This window comes from Heliangelus exortis, chromosome 1, assembly GCF_036169615.1.
Source record: "Heliangelus exortis chromosome 1, bHelExo1.hap1, whole genome shotgun sequence".
Lineage (NCBI taxonomy): Eukaryota > Metazoa > Chordata > Aves > Apodiformes > Trochilidae > Heliangelus > Heliangelus exortis.
The window spans coordinates 176,910,246-176,933,613 of NC_092422.1; the positions used below are offsets into that span (position 1 = coordinate 176,910,246).

Sequence of the window (23,368 nt, forward strand, 5' to 3'; positions counted from 1 at the left end):
GACATCGATTACTTACTTTTCAAGAAATGTTTCAGTGAAATTAATGACATTGTTCCATTTTAGAATGTTAAATAAAAAAGGTGAACTTATTTTACAAAGTTAAGGATTCATAATCTCAGACCATTCAAGTTGGTTCAAGGTTTTTAAAGCTTCCAAACACTGGAAACATCTGGACAGTGATAACCAGTATTAATTTCTATCTGTGATATTTGCACCTTATAGTACTTTAAGGACAAGAACACATATTAAAGATGAAAAAATTGTTGCAATTATCTTTTAAGAAGATTTTTTCCTTCATTAATGTAACACTTGAATAGATCAGAGATTCTACTCCTTCATTGCTCATTATATGTGTGAATTCCAATTACAAATATCTCTAGCAACTCAATCCTTATTTGTTTTAATTTAAAACATGTGGAAAAAAGTTACCAGAAATATATAGCTAGCATAAAACCTAGAATTGCAAATGTAAAAAGTACTGTAGGAACAGAGCAAAATATTGCTTGAAAAACTGCAAAATTCTGAGCTTTTACAAGAACGAACTTAAGTAGTCACTGTTATTTCTCTGAAAATTCTTTTAATCAGAGTACTACCTAATCAAGCCATATTTCATACATTACAAAGATGTTATAAAAAACTCAGAAGACGTTAATTCATGATGTCATAACATATAACTTTCCATTGCTCATGGAAAGAAAATAAAAGTGATCGATGGAATAATCAACCACCATTATTATATGAAAATACTGGTTTTGCTTTATTTTTCTCTTTCATAGTAAAACTATGATAATATTTTGATGGTTTCTTTCTCTAACTAAAGTTGATTCATTCTTATTTGATTTGTTTTCTTATTGGAGAGTAATAAAAGTGCTTATTATCAAAAAATAGTGTTTAAAAATCAGACTGTTGATAGAGCTGCAGTAATAGAGAGAAGCACCATTTTCAAAACCAACTGGATGTGCAGGTTCCTGTAACTGAGCCTAAAAGAGTTTTGGCTTCTAAATGTAACTAATAATAGAGTATTCTGTATTCCTACATTCCAAAAAAATTTTAATTAAATGCTAATGTAATTATAAAAGTTATTAAACTAAAGCTATTGACACAAATTGAAAATTCTTAATATGGAAGCTTTCCTAATGAACCATCTCTTTGAAAGGGTGCTGGGCACAGAATCCACCTAATTGCAGATAAAGCCTTTACTGTAAATTATTTTATCTTTAATTTTCAAATGTTCAATTTTGATTAAAGAGATAGCAATGTTAGAAAGTCTTTCTCTTTGAAATAGCATACCTAGGAATTTGTGCATTGAATCCATTTTATTTCAGGCTTACAATGGAGAGATTTGGCTAAGACTATTGGGAGATAAGTTTTGGGTCAAATCTGTTCAGCATAAAATACAACCTGCTGTGTGGACAAAACTATTGGAAACCTTAATCCTCAGGAATATGTTTCCCCTGCTGGAGTAAATTAGAGAAGCTTCTAAGATAAACTATCTTCCACATATTTAATATTTCATACTGTTAGAAATGTTTTAACCAGCCTTTAAAAAAATTTCTCTGAATCAGAGCTGTTTGCAGAAAACAACAGAGAAAAAGATGAGTTGCTATGGTACCTAAATGCTAATGGACAGGCCCAGTCTCCCTGATAGCCTTTAGAGGCATCAACCTTTCCTGTCAGCTATATGGAGAACTAGACACTTAACTGCAGTCTTCACCAGCAACTGAATCTGAGGGAAACCTATTTGCCTAAAAGGGACAAACTGAATCCCATCACTTTCCTTTTGAATATCTGGTATAGTTTCCTTGGATTCTCTCTGCTTTTGCTTAAGATCACATCTGGTAAAAAGATCTTAACATGTCTAACTTGCTCTTGAATCCAGAACTTCTTTGACTATAAATCTAAACTTGGCTGATTACTGCTGAATACGTTTCCCTAGAGTAGAAAAACGAAATAATGATGTCTGAAGATGTTGCCAATGTCTGTAAATTATAAATTTATTCTCTCATCACTGTAATTCCTGTCCCACAATTCTGTTTACTTGATTTCACTATCATTTACTTTAACATAGAGAAATGGTTTTTATCCTTCTCTTATGACAATGTAGATTTTTTCAAGATAATTTGACTGACAATGACCTCCCTGAAGAACTACTCTGATTTTTGAGTTTGTCACTTGTCAGCCATTACCACTCTGATCCCTTTTTACATAAAGGAACTACTATAAATGCAGCTTATTTATACCACCAAGTGCCATTAATAAATTATTGTTACTTCTTTTCCCCTGATATTGTGTCTAATGTGTCTATTTCATTTTAAAGTTATTGTAGGAAAATGAAGAAGGCTCATATTACTCTGTTACAGGGGAAATAAAAAGCAATCCATTTCCACTCATCACTGTCCTGCTTGCTTACAGAACTGCTGTCTTATGAAACAGCTGATAAATTGACACATGGAAAAATCAGTAACTTTTACAAATATTCTTGCTTGATTTGATAGATTTAAGAGTGGATTTTAAATTTAAACTTTTTAGTTAGGAAGCTTGCTGAAGTATACTCCTCAAAATATGTGGCACGCCTTCTTCCTGTTAATAAAGGTAATAAGAATACCTGAATGTCTTAATACCACAGAACTGCAGCTGTGATGTTTCTTACACTGACTTAAAAGGTAAAAAAATTACATGCATTATGGATCCAGTTTCTTTGCACTCAGATAGCCTTTCACCAGGAATGGCAAGGGTTGCTTGCTCTGCCCCTTACTATTGGCTGAGTTTTTAACTTGATTGTACTAGAAAACTGTAATCTCATATATCTGAATTTCCTCACCTATCAGGACATGCAAATCAATTTTAATGGGTAGTAAGGATAAATCCTTTATCACCTTCCTCTACATATTAATTATCATGAACTTCCTCCTCAAAAGAAAGAATTGGTAACAGCCACATTCTACATCATGAATTTTGTATGTGGAGCATAAATATTGGTCAATTAATCAATACTTAAGATCTGTACAAGATCTTAAGCAAGAGTACATCTATAAATTGCACTTGCTTTTAGGTTCTATCTTATAATTTCACACTCAGCATTTTCATAAACTCTGATTTTAATCACATGGATTTGTGAGGTACCTAAGAACCACAGCAGCTCCAAGCTTTGCCTGCTGGGTGTGCTGATATTATAGCCACACATTACTTAAGCCCATTAAAGTGATTCAGACCCCTGTGCAATTTTAGTTTCTTGAACAGCCACCTGGATTAACTCCACTAAAATAATTAGCATACCAAAGCATAATTTATATGAAATCATCCCCGTCTTGTCCACAGTAACAAATTAACAGACGTAACAACTCCTTTCTTAATTCAACATAAAGGTATGGGAAACTAGACTATTTATTACACAATCTGCCATAGCCTCAGTGCTAAATTAATCAAATTAGACACCTCTGAAACCATGACAAAAGTACATGAAAAGAAACAGCTATTTTGAATTCTGGGATTTTATGAGTTCAAGTCCATGCTAGTTTAAGATTTAGTGATGTTTTCAAATATTGCACCGTACACAAAGATTTTTTTTAAAATTACACGGAATTATATCCTGTTATTAACTTATGACCGAACATTACAGATCTTACTAGAACTGCAGCAGACATTCTCCCTTCCACTCCCACTTCTGAGGGTTGACAGAAGTATCATTATTTCTATAACAGAGTTCAGATTAGTGAAACTAGGGTTGCTACCACAATTAATCCTATCAAGCCCAGCAGAGTTCAGCCCTTTGTAACTCACTGTTAATCTTGTTTGTCCCTAGCTGATCTACTCATCTGCTATTATCTCCCATTGCACTTTCTACCAGAATATGGTACCAGTGGTATTGTATGATGTTAAATGTTGCTGGCAGTACCAACCCCTAAATTATGAACTGGCAGTAAGAACTCATAACTTCAAAAATCATAGAATCATAGCATGGCTAGGGTTGGAAGGGACCTCAAAGATCATCTAGCTCCAACCCCCTTGCCATGGTCAGGGACACCTACCACTAGATCAGGTTGCTCAAGCCCACATCCAACTTGGCCCTGAACACTTCCAGAGAGGGGGTGTCCACAACTTCCTCGGACAACCTGTTCCAGGGTCTCACCACTCTCATAGTACAGAATTTCCTCCTAACGTGCAATCTAAATGTCCCCGCTTCAAGTTTTAAATCATTGCCTCGTCCTCTCACCACACACATCTGCAAAAAGTCCTAGCCCAGATTTCTTGTAAGTCCTCCTCAGGCATTGGAAAACCCCTATAAGGTCACCTTGGAGCTTCCTCCAGGTTGACCAACCCCAGCTTCCTCAGCCTGTCTTCACAGGGGAAGTGCTCCAGCCCACTGATTATTTCTGTGGCTCTCCTCTGGACACGTTCCAGGAGCTCTCTGTCCTTCTTATGCTGGGGCCTCCACAACTGGACACAGTACTCCAGGTGGAGTCTCACAAGAGCAGAGTAGGGGGACAGAATAGAGAATCACTTCCCTTGACTGGCTGGCTATGCTTTTTTTGCTGCATCTCAAGACATGGTTGGTTTTCTGGGCTGCAAAAGCAAACTGACAGCTCATGTTATGCTTCTGGTCCACCGTTGCCTCTAAGTCCTTCTCCTCAGGGCTGCCCTCAATCCTTTCTCCTTCCAACCTGTATTCATGCATGGGATTGCCTCAACCCAGGTGCAGATCCTTGCACTTGGAGTTGTTGAATTTCATGCAGTTTGCAAAAGCCCACTTCCTGAGCCTGTCAAGGTGCCACTGGATGGCACACCTTCCATCCAGCATAGTGATTTCACCACACAGTTTGGTGTCAGCTAACTCGCTGAGGGGGCGTTTGATTCCACTGTCCATGTCACCAACAAAGACATTAAACAGCACTGGCCTGAGTACTGACCCTTGAGGAACACCACTCGTCACACATCTCCATTTGGACACTGAGCCATTCATCACAACACTTTTTTCAAGACTGTGACCACCCAGGCAGTTTCTTATCCAGTGAGTGTTCCATCCATCAAATCTGTATTGTTCCAGTTGAGAGACCAGAATGCTGTGAGGGACAGCAATGAATGTTTTGCACAGGTCCAGGTAGATGATGTCTGCTGCTCTGCCTTTGTCCACCAAGGCTGTGACCCCATTGTAAAAGGCCGCCAAATTAGTCAGGCAGGACTCGTCCTCAGTGAAGCCATGTTGGCTGTGACCAATCACCCCTTTGTTATATCCCCACGCCTTAGCAAAGCCTTCAGGAGGATCTGCTCCACAATCTTGCCAGGCACAGAGGTGAGACTCACTGGCCTATGGTACCCTGGGTCTTCTTTTTCTCCATTTTTGAAAATGGGGGTTAGGGGGTTGTTTCTGATTTCCCAGTCAGCAGGTCTGACTTCACCAGACTGTCATGACTTTTCAAATATGATGGGAAATGGCTTTGTAGTTTCAGCCACCAGATCTTTCAGGAGTTGTGTGTGAATTCCATCAGGTCCCATGGACTTGTTCAACTTCAGGTCCTCTAGATGGTCTTGAACCTGCTCTTCATCTACAGTGGAGGGATCCGCCTTTTCCCAGATGTGCCCAACTTCAACTATTTCAAAATGTTGTGGGTTTTTTCTCTATTGGTAGTTGTAGACTTGAGGGTTGGATTTTTAAAAATCTGAGTGAGAAGCATCGCTCCAGTACACTTTAGGTGAGACATTTAGTTCTATTGTACTTAATGCCTTAAAAAATGTCAAAACTTATCAGCCTCAAAAGGAGGCATTTTCAAACTTCTGTTTTAATGATAAATAATGATTTGAGAATGCAAATTTTGTACTCAGTGAAAGAACAGAGAGGTGTCAAGTTTCTTCATGAAAATATTTAAAACAGTCTGAGCTGAATTTTAAATCAGGAGAGTTTTGCACAGATTAACATTGTAGAAACTTTAAAAGATAGCAGGAGGAGATGAATTTTAGAAATGGCTGATTCCACAATAATGACTCTCTGAAGGGTTCAAAATTTTCCATGAGAAACCCCATTTTTTTTTTATATATACATATAACTGTTCTCTATAGATACTACTTTCTCAGAAAAAAATATTACGATGTAGTGATCACTGATTTTTGGTTTATAAATCACTGAGTTTGCTTGCTAACTTCTGTTCTTATGTTCTCATTCTCTGGTATCATTCTGCCCTTTCAGGATGCGATTTTGCATGCCTGCTTTTTAAATAGGGCTGATGCTGGTTGAGTGTGTCTCACTTTGTGCATAGCCAACATTAATCTTTTCTCAAAGACATTTAATTAACATATCTAAAAATCAAATAACAGCAAAGCTTACACATCCACTTGAACTACGAAATTTGTTCTATAAGAACAGAGTAAAATTTCATTTAATATTGGTAAAGGAAGGACAAGGGGTATACTTTTCTCTCTTTCAAGTCCAGCTAGGGCTATAGAATCACTGAATGGTTGAGGTGGGAGAGATCACCTTGTTCAAACCCTCTGCTTAGAGCAGGCTCAGCTACAACAGAGTGACCATATCCAGCCAGATTTTGAATGTCTCCAAGGATGGAAACTCCACAATGTTCCCAGTGTTATTGTAGATTTGTCAGAAAATCCAAGAAACAGAGCTGATTTACTTTGTCTCAGAGAAGACCAGAGTTAAGGTTACACAGTCAGATACAGAATTTATTTCCTGAGTCTTCACCAGGAGAGAGAACTGATGTTGCAGGGACCTCCTGCAGAAGCAGACAGCAAGTATCTAAGGCTTCATGGCAGAGGGAAGTCAGTGCTCCTACCTGTTCTCTGCTCCCTTCTCACCTTTCACTTCTCACCTAAGATTTCAAAGTAGCAATGATTCCTGTTCACCCACAGGATAAATTGGCCATTAGCACAAATAAGTTATGTGTGTGAGTGTATAGGTCAAATTCTGCCCTTAAGATTAAGTGAAAGACTTATAATATCTATAAATATATTGTGTTAGTGTGATTTTTTTTCTAGACATTTATCCCTGGATATACTACAGTGTCTTAATGTATACATACATATGATGAAAGGTAGGCAAAAAACCCAAACCAAATCAGCAAACAAAACCAGCTACCCTATACTAGCTATAAATCTATATATACAGAAAGCACGAACTGGCTTCTATGTCAAATGCTTTAAGCACAACATGAGTAATAATCTTTAGCTCTGGAATTTAACTGTGAATTTTGATCTTCACTTTTGTACTGGGACATCAGTGGAGGGAAGTATTGATCAGTCTTGCTAATTTGTTTTTTACTCCCACTCAAGAAATAGCATTCTATCCATGCTGTCATCCTTTTTTTTTTTTTTTTGCTTTGTCTGGAAGGAAGTACAAAGATAAATATTTTCCTTAAAACCAAACTAAACAAGAACCAGAGACACCTTCATCCACAATAAAAGCAGGTTCAAATCCTGTTTTTATTACTCAGTGCTGAATTCAGTAGAGCACTTCTCCTAAAGCACTCAGCACATGCCAGGGTAAAGACAGTTAGCCTGTAGTATTAAACTACAGGGTGGTAGTATTTATGAAGTTAAATAAACTGAGAACATGAGAGAAATGTGATAGGAGAATGCATTGAATCATGTGACAATTACATTATTGTGCATATTGTCTTTATAACCATTTATAAACCTAATTAATAGAAAAACTATTCATCTTAAATAACTTGAAATATTAAAAACCACTTCATATAATTATCTAATTTTGTTCGGATATAGAAACTGATAAGGAAAATCTTTCAGATGTAGCACCTTTATTAAAATAAGAATGCTATAAAGTGACAAGATTCACTTTATGCCTGGAGAAAAAAAAAAAAAATAGGATCATGAGACTGCTGAAAGTTCTAAGTATTCTTTGATCAAATAGCCAGAAAGGGCTTGTCAAGGTCTACTAACAGTGACTACCAAGAACACAGGGAACAAAACATCTCAGTACACTGGCTTTATATTTTCCTGTTGTTACAAACCTTTTCACTGCTTATAGAAATAGGTTGCACCAGTTACATGTTAGAGGTTTCTTTTTCTGTGAAATTAAATATTAAGCTTCCTATTACAGGTGAAAAGCAGCTGGGTTTAGATACCATGCTTTTCTAGCCATCCTAGAAAACTACAGGCAATAGTAAAACTGGAGACTACGCTTGTCAGTAACTCAGATCTGATATAAAAATTAATTTCTTTATTCATATTACAAATAAAGGTATTCTGTCCCCTTCAAAATCATGCTGAAGAGTGAGATTTTCTGCATTCAGCATACAACTGGCAGAATATCAAAGCAGAAACAAATGTCATATCAATTACATCAGTACCCTGCTCTGGTAGTTACCATCACCCTTCAGACATGAAGGTGTCATAAAATATTACACAAAGGAATCCTTCAGGGTAAAAATAATTCATAATTTCTACATAGAATAAAGAGTAAACAAAGCCAAATACATTTCAAAGTGACTGCTTGTGATTAAAAGCAAAACAGTGACTTCAATAAACAGAAATACGTATGTTTTCTTCCCTTTGCAAATACCCTCCATAACGCAGACAGGTGTTCTTCATAATACAGCTCACACTTTGTGAGGTGAAACCCACTAAGTTGAACATGGCAGCAGACTAACTGGATTTGCACCCCCTCATTACTACCTTGGTAAGTAGGATATACTGAACTAGGAGATGTGAAGAGCTGGTTTAATATGCATAAGGGTAGAATCATCTGGGGGAAGTGATTTTGAAGAAAAAAAGCCAGTCTCAAAAATTCCAGTTACTTCTCAATATTAGAAATTTTTAGCTTCTTGAAGAGCAGAGGCTTAATTCTAAAACACAGGAAAAATTGTTTAAACATAAGACAGAACTTCTTTACTGTGAGGATATTGGAACTGAACGCTCAGAGAGAATTTACAGTTACAAGGATTTTCTACCCTTGTATGTGTTTAAAATCTGGACCTGGTCCTAAGTTACCTGATTTGGCTGATCCTGATCTGAGCTGGGAGTTGAAGTAAAATATCTGCAGAGATCCCTGCCAGCTACAGCAATGCTGCTATCCTGGGATATTAGGATAGAAAAATCTAGCCCTGAATGGTTGTGAAAGCCAGGGCTTTCCTTTTGTCTATCAATTCACTTTTAATGCATTATATTATTCACAACTGAACCAAAGATGCAAGTCAAAATCAACACACAGCACTTCTCTCAGCTCCCAGCATAGGAGGTCTAGCAATCTAGGGAAACATTCACCTCTGTAAACCAAGTCAGACACAGCAGCAGTGCCTCCCTGAGGAACAGGAATTTTCTATTAAAAGAAAAAGTCAAAGAGTTAAAGAGCATTTTCTGCTTATCCTTCCCAGTACAGAATGTGGACTAGCCTGGTGCAGGGAACAGTTAATGTATCTTATGGGACAGAAACTTAACCTCACAGAAATGTGAGATTATTTTTTTTCCCCTCTCTTTCAGTAAATTGCTAGTTCAAAAACAGATACTTTTTCATTAGTGTCCAGAATGCTTTATAACACTCTTTCATCTCCTCTTGTTGCAATACTTAGAGTCAGCAAGAGAAATCATGACAGGTATTGATGAAATACAACAATCTAGGGAGAGAAAGGTTTCATATAAAATGTGCAGGTTATCCTTTTATGCCAAACTTTCGTGCTCACCAAATGAAAACAGATCACTTTCTTTGTGCTTTAACAACAGAGACCCAGAGGAATATCTACTTGAAAGGTCAAAATTATTGCTGCAAACCTTACAATATGCTGCCTACCTTTGTCACCATAACATTTCCCATTTGCCCATGACAAGCCTTGCTCCAGGTTTTCTTTAAAACCATTTAGATTCATTTGATCATATGATCATTTAGAATCATTGGAACTCATTCTATCTTTATATTCCTGGAGAAAGGGATTCCCTTTTCATGAAAATTGCATAGGAAGACTAAAGTTTTAGAATGGGAAGAAAACTATGATCTACAGCCAACATGCATATCAACCAAATGCTGTGGTATATTACATAAAGCAAAACCAGCTTCCACTCAGAATCTAAATTCAAAATGACCTTGTGCTTTTTTTCAAAAAGGCTGGAAGTTGAGGTCATTGGAATAAATTCTGATAGACAGTGAATCTCTCTGCATAGTTAGAAGGCATGTCCAGCATGTGAATTACCACCAAGCAGGGGAAAACGCCAAGCAAAACACAGCAAAGAACATGGTTACATTTCTTTCTAAATAATGGTAATTATAGTCTACAATAATTATGCCCTTAATGAAATAATGCCAGTTTTCAGCAACTTAATTTCACCATTAAGTATGTTCTACCCTTTTCAATTCTGCATTCATAAATTAATCCTGTTCTTTATTGGCTGCTACTGTTAACAGCATAAGCTTCTGTAACTACATTTTCCCAGCAGGCAGATCCCAGCTGCACAGAATATTATGTAGTGTTTAAAAATATATAGTAGTTGGGTTAAAGCTCACTAAATCAGAATCAAAAACAATGACATGGAATAGAAGCTGGAACTGCAAGTGAGTGTTTTAATTGAGATTTAAATATGCAAATTGAATGCAAACGCCTCACTGTTCACTTTTGTAAGAAAATTGTTAACAGCAATTTCAGAAGAAGGCAATTTTCAAAAGATTATTTTTTCAATTAATTCTCTTGGAAACACATAAGCAATATCTGCCAAAGGATTTTCATCTGTCAATAGGACTGCACAACTCCTCAACTTGTTTCTGTAATAGTAGCTTTTTACTGGAATATTTTGATCGACAGGTTCTTTTTTTTAATATCTGCTTCTTTTGGGAGCAGCTTAATGTTAAGATGAAAAATACACTTGGGGTTTCAAAGCAGGTGGAAAAACCCGCAGTTCTGATTATATGAGAACTGCTTCTAATCCTGTATTCCACTGTTCCTTAAAACATCCTATATAAAAAAGAAAACACATCTTGACACTTCTGAAACACTTAAAGAAGAAAAGGGAGGAGAAAAAAGAGTACATGTAACTTACCATTAAAGTTCACTGCTCGGATGTAGCTAAGTAGTTCTTTACCATCTATTGTGCTCATCCTTGGACACAGACCAATATATCCAGGACAGAGATCTTTATGCATGTTGTGTAGTGCATAGGCCATGGAATATACTGCATCAATTACAAACTGAACTTTTCCTTCTTGCTCATAGGCTGAATCTCTTGCAATTCTTTCTAAGCCTAAGAAAGAGAGAGAAAGAGCCAGTTTATTTCTATTTGTGTGTGTGTGTACACGTGCGTGAGTATTTGTCTGCAAAAATTCCCAATAGAACATAAAAAATTACAGTCAGATTGATAGGTAAAATTAGGACTCATCTATCCATCACCTAAAGAAAGAAGACAAGAAAAAATACAGCCATCTGGTTTTGCCACTAATTGTCATACACTCTGACAGGTATATAAACAGCATGTTGAATTCTAGGCTGGAAAAGAGGACGGAACATTTCATTACAAGAAATATATATATATATATTTCTATATATCCAGCAGAAATCCAGTAGAAAAACTCTCTTTCCACCTCACTGACTTCTGTTTAACAGCTGTTTATTGTTATTTATAGGACACTTCTACAGCAGCCTGCCATTCTGTTCTAGATAAATTTAAGGCTACCTTGATTTTTATCCTTGTCTATTGTTTGATAAACATTATTTAAACATGTCAGGGAAAAAAGCTGAATGCATGCCAAGTGATGTGGCCATCTGTCTCCATATTGAAAAGTGCTTATTCTGAGACATTTTTCCTTTATTTTCTAGTGAATTATGCTTCACATTGAGAGACGTGTGCTGTCTGCTGCTTCCTACAGGGGCATTTCTCCTTCAGAGGGAATACCAAGTAAATCAATACATAACAGAATTTTGATTCTGTGGGAACAGCCCATATTAATTATCTAGGTCCAAATCCAAAGAATATTTTTCATGCATAGGTTACATTACTAAGTGGAAAAATTAAGAAATAAAATTCAGAAAAATACTATTTTAAGTATACAACCAACATGCAATCCCATATAGGAATTCAGCTGCTGATTCCAAAGGCTCAGGATCTTCATTTGCAAGGGGAAAGAAGGCTCTGCAGATCTTGACATGAAACCTGCCCTACCAAAATCTGAGGTCAAGTTCCCATTGACTCAATGAATACAAGATGCCTACACAGGCTTTTGTCAGTTCAAGATATCAATTTTATTGTATCCTATTTTTTTAAAATGCACTATTAATCCTGACAATACACTATACGCAAGATTTTTCACTAGACAAAGGATGCAAGGCTGTGTCACATGAAAAAATAAAATAAAACAAAAAATCCAGGGAATATACTCAGAACACCTTCTTCTGTTTGACCGCTGCAGTTCAGTGCCATCGTCTCAAATTACAATGATAAAATATGAAGAAAAAATTGTAATCTGACAGTCAGTAGTGTTTTGTGCTTTAAGCATCCCTGGACACTGTGAGCAATAGAAAAACCATGATTTGCTTTGATATGTCCTCAGGGATTAATTAAAAAAAAAATAAAAATCACTACCTGTTGAAAAGATACTAACCATTTGGGAAAGAAATTATATAGCTTGTTTTTGCAATCTGTTAAAAGTAACTTCAAAGAAAATTTTCAAGACATGCCATCTAATGATTAGCAAATAGTAAATAGTGTGACTCTATTACAGACAGACAAACCAGGAAGACATTTCATTGCACATGCTGAAAATTACACAAAGTGTTGCAACGCATTTCGAGACATAAAAGATGGTATGAAGGGTGGAAGAGACACTTCTTAATTACAGTGCAACTTCATTAACTTACTTCACTTGAGGACTAGCTGCTAACAGTGATGAGTAGAGCTCAGTATCCCTATCTTAATTTATCCTGCCTTGTTAAGGACTGCTGGACAAGAAGCTTACAGAACTCCTGCAGTAGTCAATAACCTGTATGTGCTCCCAAAAGCTTCCTCATCCTCTCAACAGGATGATGAGGACAGGATGAGTTGATAGGACATATATCTGTTTTAATGGTTGAGCCAAATGCTCATCAGATGGATGAATGTGCACGTGGAAGAGAGGGGTGCTGGTGAAGGACAGAAAGGAACAATTTTCTATAATAAATACTAAGCCATAAAACACTACTAATTGCAAAAGCTTATATAAGTATGTTGTACTAAAGGGAACAGACCTTTAAAAGGAAAACAATATCAGCATTACACTCCCCTATCTTATACAGCAGCTTAAACACACACAGGATTTGCATTAATTTCTTCTACAACATAACATTTTACTTTTATGCGATCATAAACTACTTTATCATATAAGTTACAGAGAAAAAAAATTATTAAGACTGAATGTACTTCTTTACATACAAAAGGATGATGAATAACCACAGAATTATCAGTTTTAAACCTGTCAAACCCAGAAGGCAACATACAAGAAGTGTTTCTGTGTTTTGCATAACTAAAAAAAAACACAGTAAATTTGATTATGTGTTCTTTCTTTCTTATTGAGGTTTCTCCTCATTTTGTCTTGCCAGTATTCTCTAAAAGCTATTTAAATAATTTATAAAGATGACAAAAAGTCATCAACTTAAATTACATTATATTACCCTAAATGAATTTTAATGTATAGCAGTAAAATTGTGCATATTGTCCAAGCCATAAATGTGGTCAGTTACTAAAGATAATATTACATATTTGGAAGACCTTATTATGATTTTTTTTTCAGATTCATATATCAACTAATAACAGTTTAATTTGTAGCTTGACTCTGAACTCTGGAAGAAATGTTTCTACACATACTGCTGACTTGAAAAAATATAACAATTTGTATTCCTTATTAGAAATATTTTAATGCTTTCTTAATAATCATTTCAATTTCTCATCCAATAGTTTCAAAAATTTCTTGGGCTGTGTCTTTATGAAAAAAATGTTTCCAACTCTTGAACCTGGGCACTTGATATCACCATGGTGGAATGGTGATGGTCAAGAATTGGGCTCAAAGCATCCCTCCCTATTCTGATCTCGGATGGAAGCCCAGAGAAACAAGCCTGGTGCTTTACAGCAGGTCTTCCAATGCAGCTGCTGAGAAGGGAAAGCTTGTGGGGAATTACAACACAATGTGTTTCCCCTACCAGTGATGAAAATACATAGATATGTGTAATAATGTTATCATCTTGGGCTAGAGAAGCACCAGGAGAGGTGTTACATTAGTCCATGAAAATGTCGGCTGTTCCTGGCTCTTCCCATTTGAGATCTCTTTTGGGAAACCTAGAGTGAGCACAGGAATGATTCTGTAAGATCTCATGTACTTGAAAGAGTTCTATAGCTATTCTTGCACTTCCTGAGCAAAAGTGACAAGCTGGACTGTGGCAGGAGGTATTGCCTCCATTCCTTATAAACCTTTCTCTCTTTGTTCCTGTAGTTCTTGTGATGAAGGTAAAATTGTGCATTCTGATTAGGATGGTGGAACTTACTGATGAGAGGGAAAGACAAGAAGTGTAACTGTGTTGCTAATGATGATCTAAAGCACACATAGAAGTAACTCCTGTGCATGTATAAGTTCATGGCAACAGTAAAACTTCCAACTTCCTAGTGAAAGTTCTCTTCAGACTATAATAAAAATTGTAAATAATATGACAAGTAGATAACCTGCTTTGTAACTTACCATATTTACTTATTTGTTTCTGGAAATTGCTGGTTCACCTAACATTTCTGAGAAATCCCATTTCTACTTTCTCACAAAATTTGGTTTCCATTTAGCATTATTGAAAGAATTTATGTAAAAGTACATCTGGCGTTATCTCTCATGAGTATTTCTTTATCCTCAAGGACCCATCCCATATTTGACATCTTATTTTATGCTACTTGAAGAGCAAAAGATGATGTGAAGGACCCATTTTTAGTTTTTGCAATGTGTCATAGTCTTTCACTTAGCTAAAATGGAAATTACTTTTTAATCGTTGTCTGGTAGGGTTGCATCTCTTCTTTCACTAACCTACAAATATTAATGTAATAGTTATTTTCCTGTGTAACTATTGATACATCTAGAAATCGATTAATACTCTATGTCTTATTTAAAAACTCAACTACTGACTATAGATTTCCATTTATAGTATTTTAAGCTAATTATTTCTAGGTTAGCTACTCTTTGATTTATGTATCTTACTGGTAAGGTTGGTAATTCAAAATCAGTACTACCTGCGACTCCTTGAATGCTTCCATCAGTGCTGCTTCAGTACAATCCTAAACATCCACTGGACTGACTACATGACCAATGTTCCTGTCCTTGAACAGGCAGGGGTCACCAGTATTGAGGCCATGATACTGAGGACACAGCTGTGCTGGGCAGGGCACATCTCCAGGATGGAGGATCACCACCTCCCTAAGATTGTGCTCTATGGTGAACTTCCCACCAGCTGCCACAACAGAAGAGCCCCAAAGAGGAGCCATAAGGACTCCCTGACACAGTCCCTCAGCTTTGGCCATACTGACTGCCATCAGTGCTCCACTCTGGCCTCCAATCAGGACAGATGGAGACACCATCCATAACGCTGCTGCCTCCTTTGAGAACACAGGTAGAATCAGGAGGAGAAAAGACAGCAAAGAGTAGAAAGAACCATGCCTTGGCTGTCCCCTCACAGAAGACTTTCTGCTCTGCCTTTGGAGTCTCACTCCTTGTCCCACATTGGCCTTATCAGCCATCAGCACGCTGGCAGCAAGCATGGGGAGAGCCCTTCTTAAATCTTTGTTTGCGATGATGATGATGATGATGAGTATTTATCAGGAAAAAAAATCAAACACCAAAGACTTGCATGTCCTGTCCTTTAGCTGGAGAATGACAACTGTGAACAGCTGGCTGAGCAGTCACAGAATTCCCATTGCAGGAAGGCCAGGCATGTCCTAACCATGGTTTTGTCAGTGGCAAGGAAAGAACACTATCTAAGAACTTATGTTCCTCCCTCATTTCCACATTTTCATTCACTCTGTCTCTCTGACCCTTCTCACGTGTTCTGAGTGACAAATTAGCTCTTTTATGGATTGTGCTCTAAATAAGAAGAAAAATCTTCCTGAGGAAATATAAGTAATGTGGAGAAGGGGAGAAAAATAACAACAAAAGTTATTGTGAAAATGATAACAGGCAAAAGAGTGATTCATTAACAATTTTTATTCTATTTACTTCCCTTTATTTGCCTGTGTTATATATGCTTGTGCATAATTACTTAAAGATGGTGCATCTGCACAACTCTTGGGGTATAGCAAGACAAACCTCTTTTAGGGCACGGCGCTCCAAGGTCCAACCAGGTGTTCCAGGAGAAACTCACAAATAGTGCTCTGAGTCTAACGCTCTCAGGGCTGACCAGTCTGAATTGGTGCTACTGCTCCAAAAGTGGCCTCCCCTCTGGCTTCCTCAGGTATGAGCTTTATTGGCCCCCTAATCCTGCTCATGTGCAGTAGGGGCCCGCCCTAATCAGGCACAGGTGGGCTTAACACAAGCTCATGCCCACTACCTGGCAATTAGTGCCACCTGGTTGCCTCATTTCACTACATTGGGGTTTTTTTCAAAACTTCTGTTTTCACTAGTCCAGATCTTTTATATCTGGTAACATTTTTCAGTTCACAGTTATAATTCATATTTTCCACTCACTGCTAAATGATTTGTCCCCATTACTTGGTTCACAAAACGGTTTTACTTAAGCTGCACTTGGAAGCAAAAGAAATCAAATGATTCTATGATTCTATTGTAAATATCATCATGTTGAGATCAGTCTCTCTCTTCATGCCAGTCAGAGTCACATTAATTTAGAAGCAGTCTCCCACTATTCTTCAGCTCAGACATGATAGTCCTCTATTTGTCAGAACTGGTTGTAACTTCCTGTCTTTGCAGCAACAGTTTTTTCCTCAGCAAGCTGGCATCTGTCACTGTAAGCCATTCCAGCAACCTCAGCAGGAAGCACCAGGGGCGGATGTTGCGCCCATTGAATTCTTCCCAATTATTCAGCTGTTTTCCTCACCCATTATAGTTTTCTGTCTCTGAACAAATAATGCAGTAGAGATCATCATCTTCTGGTACGCAGGCTTAAGGGGGTGAGATACCTTTATGGTGGGGGAGTTGAGTTTTCTAATAGCTGCATGGTAACTGTGATGCTTGTTTCGTGCAAGAGTTAGTTTGCAGAGAGCACAAAAACCCCACAGTTCCTTTGTAATGGTACAGGGTCAGTTTAGGAAGCAATTCAGAGAGGAAGCTAAGGTTTATATCAATTTTCTCAGCCATTCCAAAAAGAAAAATTAGAACACAGAAGCAATGATAGTGAAATGAAGTAGTTTGACTGCCTACTCTTCTGCAACAATGGATGGATGTGGTTTTGTGGTTTAATGAACTGGCACTTCATGTAATTTTTCTGGGGTTATGAATCAAGACCAATTAATCTGAGAAAGAAATAGTTTTTCTATCCCTAGAATAATGTGGAGCTTTAAAAATACTTCCTACTGAGAACTGGTCTGAAACCTTACCTTTTTAAAACACTTTTTAAACAGCAAATAGCAAAAAGAACGTTTCACATATGTTAATATGTTTCAGTAATTTTAACTTCACCGTGAATGAGAACCTAGCTTTTTTGTTTGCCTGGTTCTTTAAATGAAGTACCTCAAAAATTCTATCCCTGTCCACAACCTTTTTTTTCACTAGAAATACCATAACATTTTTCCTGACCTTCACAGTAAATCAGAAATTTGTTTTAGCAAAACAATTCTAAAAAATACACAATGATATACATCAAAGGGGAATTAAAACATTATTCTATTCATATTGGGTTTTTTGTTCCTACTACTATGTGTGACATTTACTAGAGTGTTTTGTCTGAGAAAAACAAACTGGATTTGCATTGCTAATACAAGATTCTTTTTTCCTGATTTCTGTGCTTGAAGAGTCCTGAACTGTTACAGTGTGGTTATCAGAGAGAAAAGTTTTTTCTAGTTAATCATTCACATTGGTTATATATAACTCCTTGAAATGGTGTAAGGTGTTGAAGAGCACAGGCATTCAGAACACTTAAACATTAAAACCTGAGTCTCCCATGTCTAAGAGCAGCTGTATTGCATAAATCACCATCTACCTGAGCCCAGATTTGCTGGGATGTACATTTTAGGCTGAACAGTAATGACTGTATTCAGATAAAAAGGAGATGCCTTTGGATATAGTTTCTGCCAACCACACTAAGAACCACACCATACATTTAAAAGAAAAGGTGGGTCAAAAATATAGTGGGCTAAGTAATATTCCTTTCAGGCATGTCCCTAGTCAGTATCAACAGAATTGTCCTTGTAGGGATACATTATTTAATGTGGACAAAACATGGATATAACATTTTTAAAAGTTACATGTCCTTGTTATCATCAAGACTGCAGCTTTGAAACTACAGGCAGAGCACTAACAATGAAACTTACAGAAGATTCTTGCTTCAAAAATGCTGCTCTGGCATAGATCTGCTCACCTACACTGGTTCATTTTCTAGCTACAGGAGGTCTGACCAACCTGGGAGCACATACTCCAGAAATAGATGCATAAAAAAGGAAAAAGCTGTACAAGTTTAAATAAAAGTGTCAGAGACTGCTGCATTACTAAGCAAGGATCCACAGACTAAATCAGATATCACAACAGGTTTTGTAAGACATTCTACAGCTTTTATCCCAGAGAGCAAACTCCATGCAAATTTTGCAAAGCAAAATAACTTTTTTTGTCATTAATTCCATACGTTTTGCAAAATTTCCTACATACTTACATAATCTTTTAAATATTGCTCCCATACCTTCTTGTTTTTCTGTGTTTTAGAAAAGACATTGAATCCAGAGATTCACATCTCAGTTTTGCTTGAGTCTTAAACTTCTGCAAGTTTTGCACCATATATAATTTAGAGGTGTTATTGATCCACTCTTTCATTCCTCTATATTTCTTTTTCTAGTATGTATTAAACTAATGCAGATTATTTGATTCTATATTACTATGGTATTGCACTTTTTAAACCTTCTAATTATATCTACTGTGCTTTACTTATAAAAATAAAAATCCAGTGCAGAAGTTTAATTTATATATTTGTCAGAGTTAGGGTGTTATTTTACATATATCTTTATATAGTAAAAACAAAATTCAGTTTCAAAAGTAAAACCATGACTTTTACCATTAGCTGCTATTCCCTAAATTCTACAAAAATAGGGAATTTCAACCTCAAAAGTTGTCAGTCTGATCTATGAGTGATGAATGTTATTTCATTGATTTTTGACCAAATCAAAACCGTACAGGGAAAAAAAAAAGTTTTAATTATGTTTTAAAAAGAAGTGTGTTTGTCATAATTAAAGCATGTAAATTTAAATTTTTATTTGAGCCTTCTGAATGAAATAGGATGAGGATAAAGGAGTAAACTCAGCTGACACAGAGATCTAAGGATTAATTGATCAAAGACATTTTCAATGTTGATTCAACTTTAATGCTCAAAGTCAGGTCAACCTTTTTGACGCTACCTTGGATTTATGTACCCATAAATATAAATCATTGCATTAATATTAGCAGATAAAAGAATGCAATATTGTGGAAATATTTGCCAGTAGGCATCCTACTTCAGCTTCTAGAAAGTCCATAAAAATTGCCACAGCTGTGTTCCCTGTTCATTTCCTGTCACGGTTTCACCAGGACATTTCCTACCTGGGATCTGAAGACACACTGAGCAATTCAGTCCTGTGCCCCTGTATCCTAGCACACTTCTTTAGCTATACATGAGAAGAACCCATAAAATTTGGAGAAATTCCATGTTTCTTTCTCTCTCAGAATAGTACCAGCATACAGGTGAGTTTTAGCATGAATGCACAATCAAATATTTTGCTGAATTTCTCATGTTTAATAAGTTAATAAATAAAAGGGCATCTTTTCAGATCTTGAGGTAAGTGTTTAGAAAGAATCTACATTTTCTAACACAGATTGTCCATGGGAAATTTCTAACTCTGGGAAGAAATTGTTAGTGTACTAGTCCAGGCATATAGGTGGAAATAATTGATGTCACTCTAAAACCTCACAGCCTGCAAGAATTTCTAGTGCAGGCTTCAGTGTATAACTACGAAGCCTACAGCAATGGCTATGACCAAGACTAAAGATTCAGTACAAGAACCTGACTTAATTCATTGTCTGTTAGAATTTAATCTCAGAGGACCTTCAACTGATAGCAACAGCATGTATTAAAATCCTTTTCTCTTCTTATTGACCATGAGAGCTTTTATGTTTAAGCTTCAGACCAGAAACTCTAGGGAGCTTTGTCCTTAGTATTATTTTTAGTTACAGACTTGATGAGATCCTGCTTAAAAAACACCTTTTCTGTAATTAGAAAGCATTTGTTGGAAGTATAAACGCACATAAAGATATGCAAGCATTTCATTTTCTTAATTATTTGTGGCTACTATTTGGTATGAGTTTATTTGTGGACTAAAGATTTAAATTTCAGTTTTTTGTTTCCAAGGAGCTTCACTTACCCTTTCTGAAAATAATAATTTAAGAAAATGGGTTAAGTGTCCTTCTGAACTGACTTTATTGTCTGACTAGCTTAGATTACATAGTCTTTTACTAACCTTGAATTTAATTTTGTTCACTTGAATTAAATGCACAAAATATACCTTCTCTCAAGCCTTGAATAAAATCATTTTGATGTCCAGCATTTCCATTGGAGAATGTTTTCTGCTTTACCTTGTAGCCTCTCTGTCCCCTGGTACTCTGCTCACTCACAGGTATTGCTCCCTTTTATCCAAGACCTGTGATTCTCTCAGCCACCAGCCTACTCGTCTCATCCCTCCTGCTCATCTTCAGTGACCTGTATTACTTTCCTTTGCTTACTCTGTCACCATCTCTGCTTTTTAATCACATCTTGTTGCAGGTCTGTGTGACAACCTTGCAGTCCTCAGCCTTGCTAGTATAAAACAGTATCTCACATAGTATCTGTTATTTAGTCAGCTACTATGGGGATAGAGTTCTTAATTCAGTTGTTATGTTTTCTTACTAAAAGAAAGTTACAAGGACTGACTGTAGCTATGAGAATATATGTCATATTTGGATTAATTCAGAAGGCTGCATGTCACTCCTAAGGAAACATATATGCAGAAAGATTTCAAAGGAAATTCAATGAAAACAAATGTAAAATTAAAATAAATGTAATAAATAATCAAAATAGCATCATAGAATGGCTAGGATTGGAAGGGATCTTAAAGATCATCTCGTTCCAATCCCCCTGTATGGGCAGGAACACCTCCCACTAAACCAGGTTGCTCAGGGCCCCCTCCAACCTGGCCTTGAACACTTCCAGGGAGGGGGCAGCCACAACATCCTTGGGTAACTGTTCCTGTCTCATCACCTTTACAGAAAAGAATTTCTTCCTAATGTCTAACCCAAATCTTCCCTCTTCAAGCTTTAAACCATTTCCCCTTGTCCTTGTCCTCTCACTACACACCTGTGCAAAAAAGCCCTACCCCAGATTTCTTGTAGGCAAAAAGAGTTTTCACTGTTATTTACTACTGGGTCTTTAGTCACAATATTAAACTTCTAAGAAGAAAGTTTTAGACCTAGACAAGACAGATGTACTCATTACAGAGTTCACATGTGGAAACAGAGTGGGGTTTTCAGGAAGAAATAGTGGGACAACTTTTTCAACTGCAACCAAAAAGGAAGGCAAAAAAAGAATGCTTTTCATGGCAAAGGGACAACTACCACTTTAATCATATAAAAGACCCAAGAGCAACTTTGTACAATATTAAAAGCTGAAGAAAATTTTGCATTAACTTTTCCATTTGCCTTATCTACTGCTTCTCCCTGCTGTGTCCCATTTTAATGATCCCATCACACTGCAAGAAGTAGGGCATGGTGAAGAAAAGAAATAGCTGATTTCACTTACTGTAACCAGCAGGAAAAAAATGTTACAGTGTCATAGAACATTGAATCCTTTTTTTGCTTCATTTTTTCAATTTTCTATAAGACAGAAGGCAATTTTTTATGGTTAGAAAGGAAAACATGTTTAAGAGCTTTGAATTGCTCTGGATTGCAATTTTATCATGTATTGCTGTCAAAGTCAACCTATGTGATTTTCTGGAGCTGGTGATATATCACTTTGTTCCACAAGCTGTGCAGACAACAGCTGAAACACAAGATTTCCAACAGGTGAACATCTGTAATTTTCTCACTATTCTATTTAAAGATGTTTCTTCAGAATCGAATAAAAATAAGAGCACCCTAAATTAGAACTAAGCAGCTAGCTAATCTCAGTCTAAACCAGGAAGACAGTTCACCCACAAAAGCTATTCTTCCCACAACCAAGACGACAGCCAGCACTGGCTAATTAGAACTGATTGGATTCATTGTTAAATTAGGAGCATTAAGGTGGTTTGCTCCTTTAACAAGTTTACTGCACTTGCCCGATTGGCAGCACTCTTATATGTTGTACTCACTGGGGCAAAATGGTGACAATCACAGTCCTGAAGTTCTCTCATTGACATGCTGTCCCTTTCAGGTACAGAGAATTGGTTTGCTCTACTTATTCCCTCTGCATGAATAGGGACAATTATCTACAGAGAGTGGGGAGAAAGGAGATATAAATTTGTCTGGAGATGCTGTTTTGGAGGTGAGGGTAGAAGATACGTTGTCAGAGCTTTTGTAGTAACTTTGAGAATTAGCTTAAGTGAGATATACTAAGTTAGAGAGTGCAGAACAAGATGCTTGTGAATAAGCAGCAAACAACACTCAGAAAACTATAAAGGTCCCCACAGTACAATTTAGGCATCTAATATTGAAAAGTAGTCAAAAACATCCTTAACTGAATAAACACCTTTAACTCTCAAAACGTTACCACAGTATTTGAAGTTCTGTTCTTTCATATAGGTAAAAAAAGCCATTTTGAGGATTTGAAGGCCCTTCCCCTCTGCCAAGGGCAATCTAAAATTCTCAGTACAAGCAAGCATAGCTCTTCACAGGGGATGAACCCAAAAAATACACCTGTGTACACCAAATTTACATTGAGTTTAGCACAATATCTGATACTCATCTCCGTAAAAGCCTTGGTGATTAAGCACTTTCTCAGGAATCAAATGTTTCCTTTAGGTGCTAGTAAACTAGTAATAGTATCAGAATAAATATGTAAAGTACTGTTAAAGCACAGGTTTCTCCTGATAGGAGACACTCTGTCATTTTTTACATTCAGCAAAGCCCCTGGCATGAATTCTTATGAGCACAGTGAGGCTTCAGACTTGCAATTTGCTGTACCATATTAAAAAAGTATTATGAGCCTGAAGTTTTATTATCACCAGTGATTTCTCCTGCAAATGTGCACCCAAAAAATGCAAATCTTTAGTAGCTCATACATACCAC

The 23,368-nt window shown here is 36.7% G+C and overlaps 1 protein-coding gene across 1 annotated transcript in view; it reads right to left on the reverse strand.

Moving 5' to 3' along the window:
- GRM8 (glutamate metabotropic receptor 8) overlaps positions 1-23,368 on the reverse strand; it is a 327,956-nt gene that overhangs the window by 113,880 nt on the left and 190,708 nt on the right. Inside the window, exon 7 of the mRNA XM_071733781.1 lies at positions 10,987-11,187. Coding sequence (XP_071589882.1) covers positions 10,987-11,187 — 201 coding nt within the window. The remainder of the gene's footprint in view (positions 1-10,986; positions 11,188-23,368) is intronic.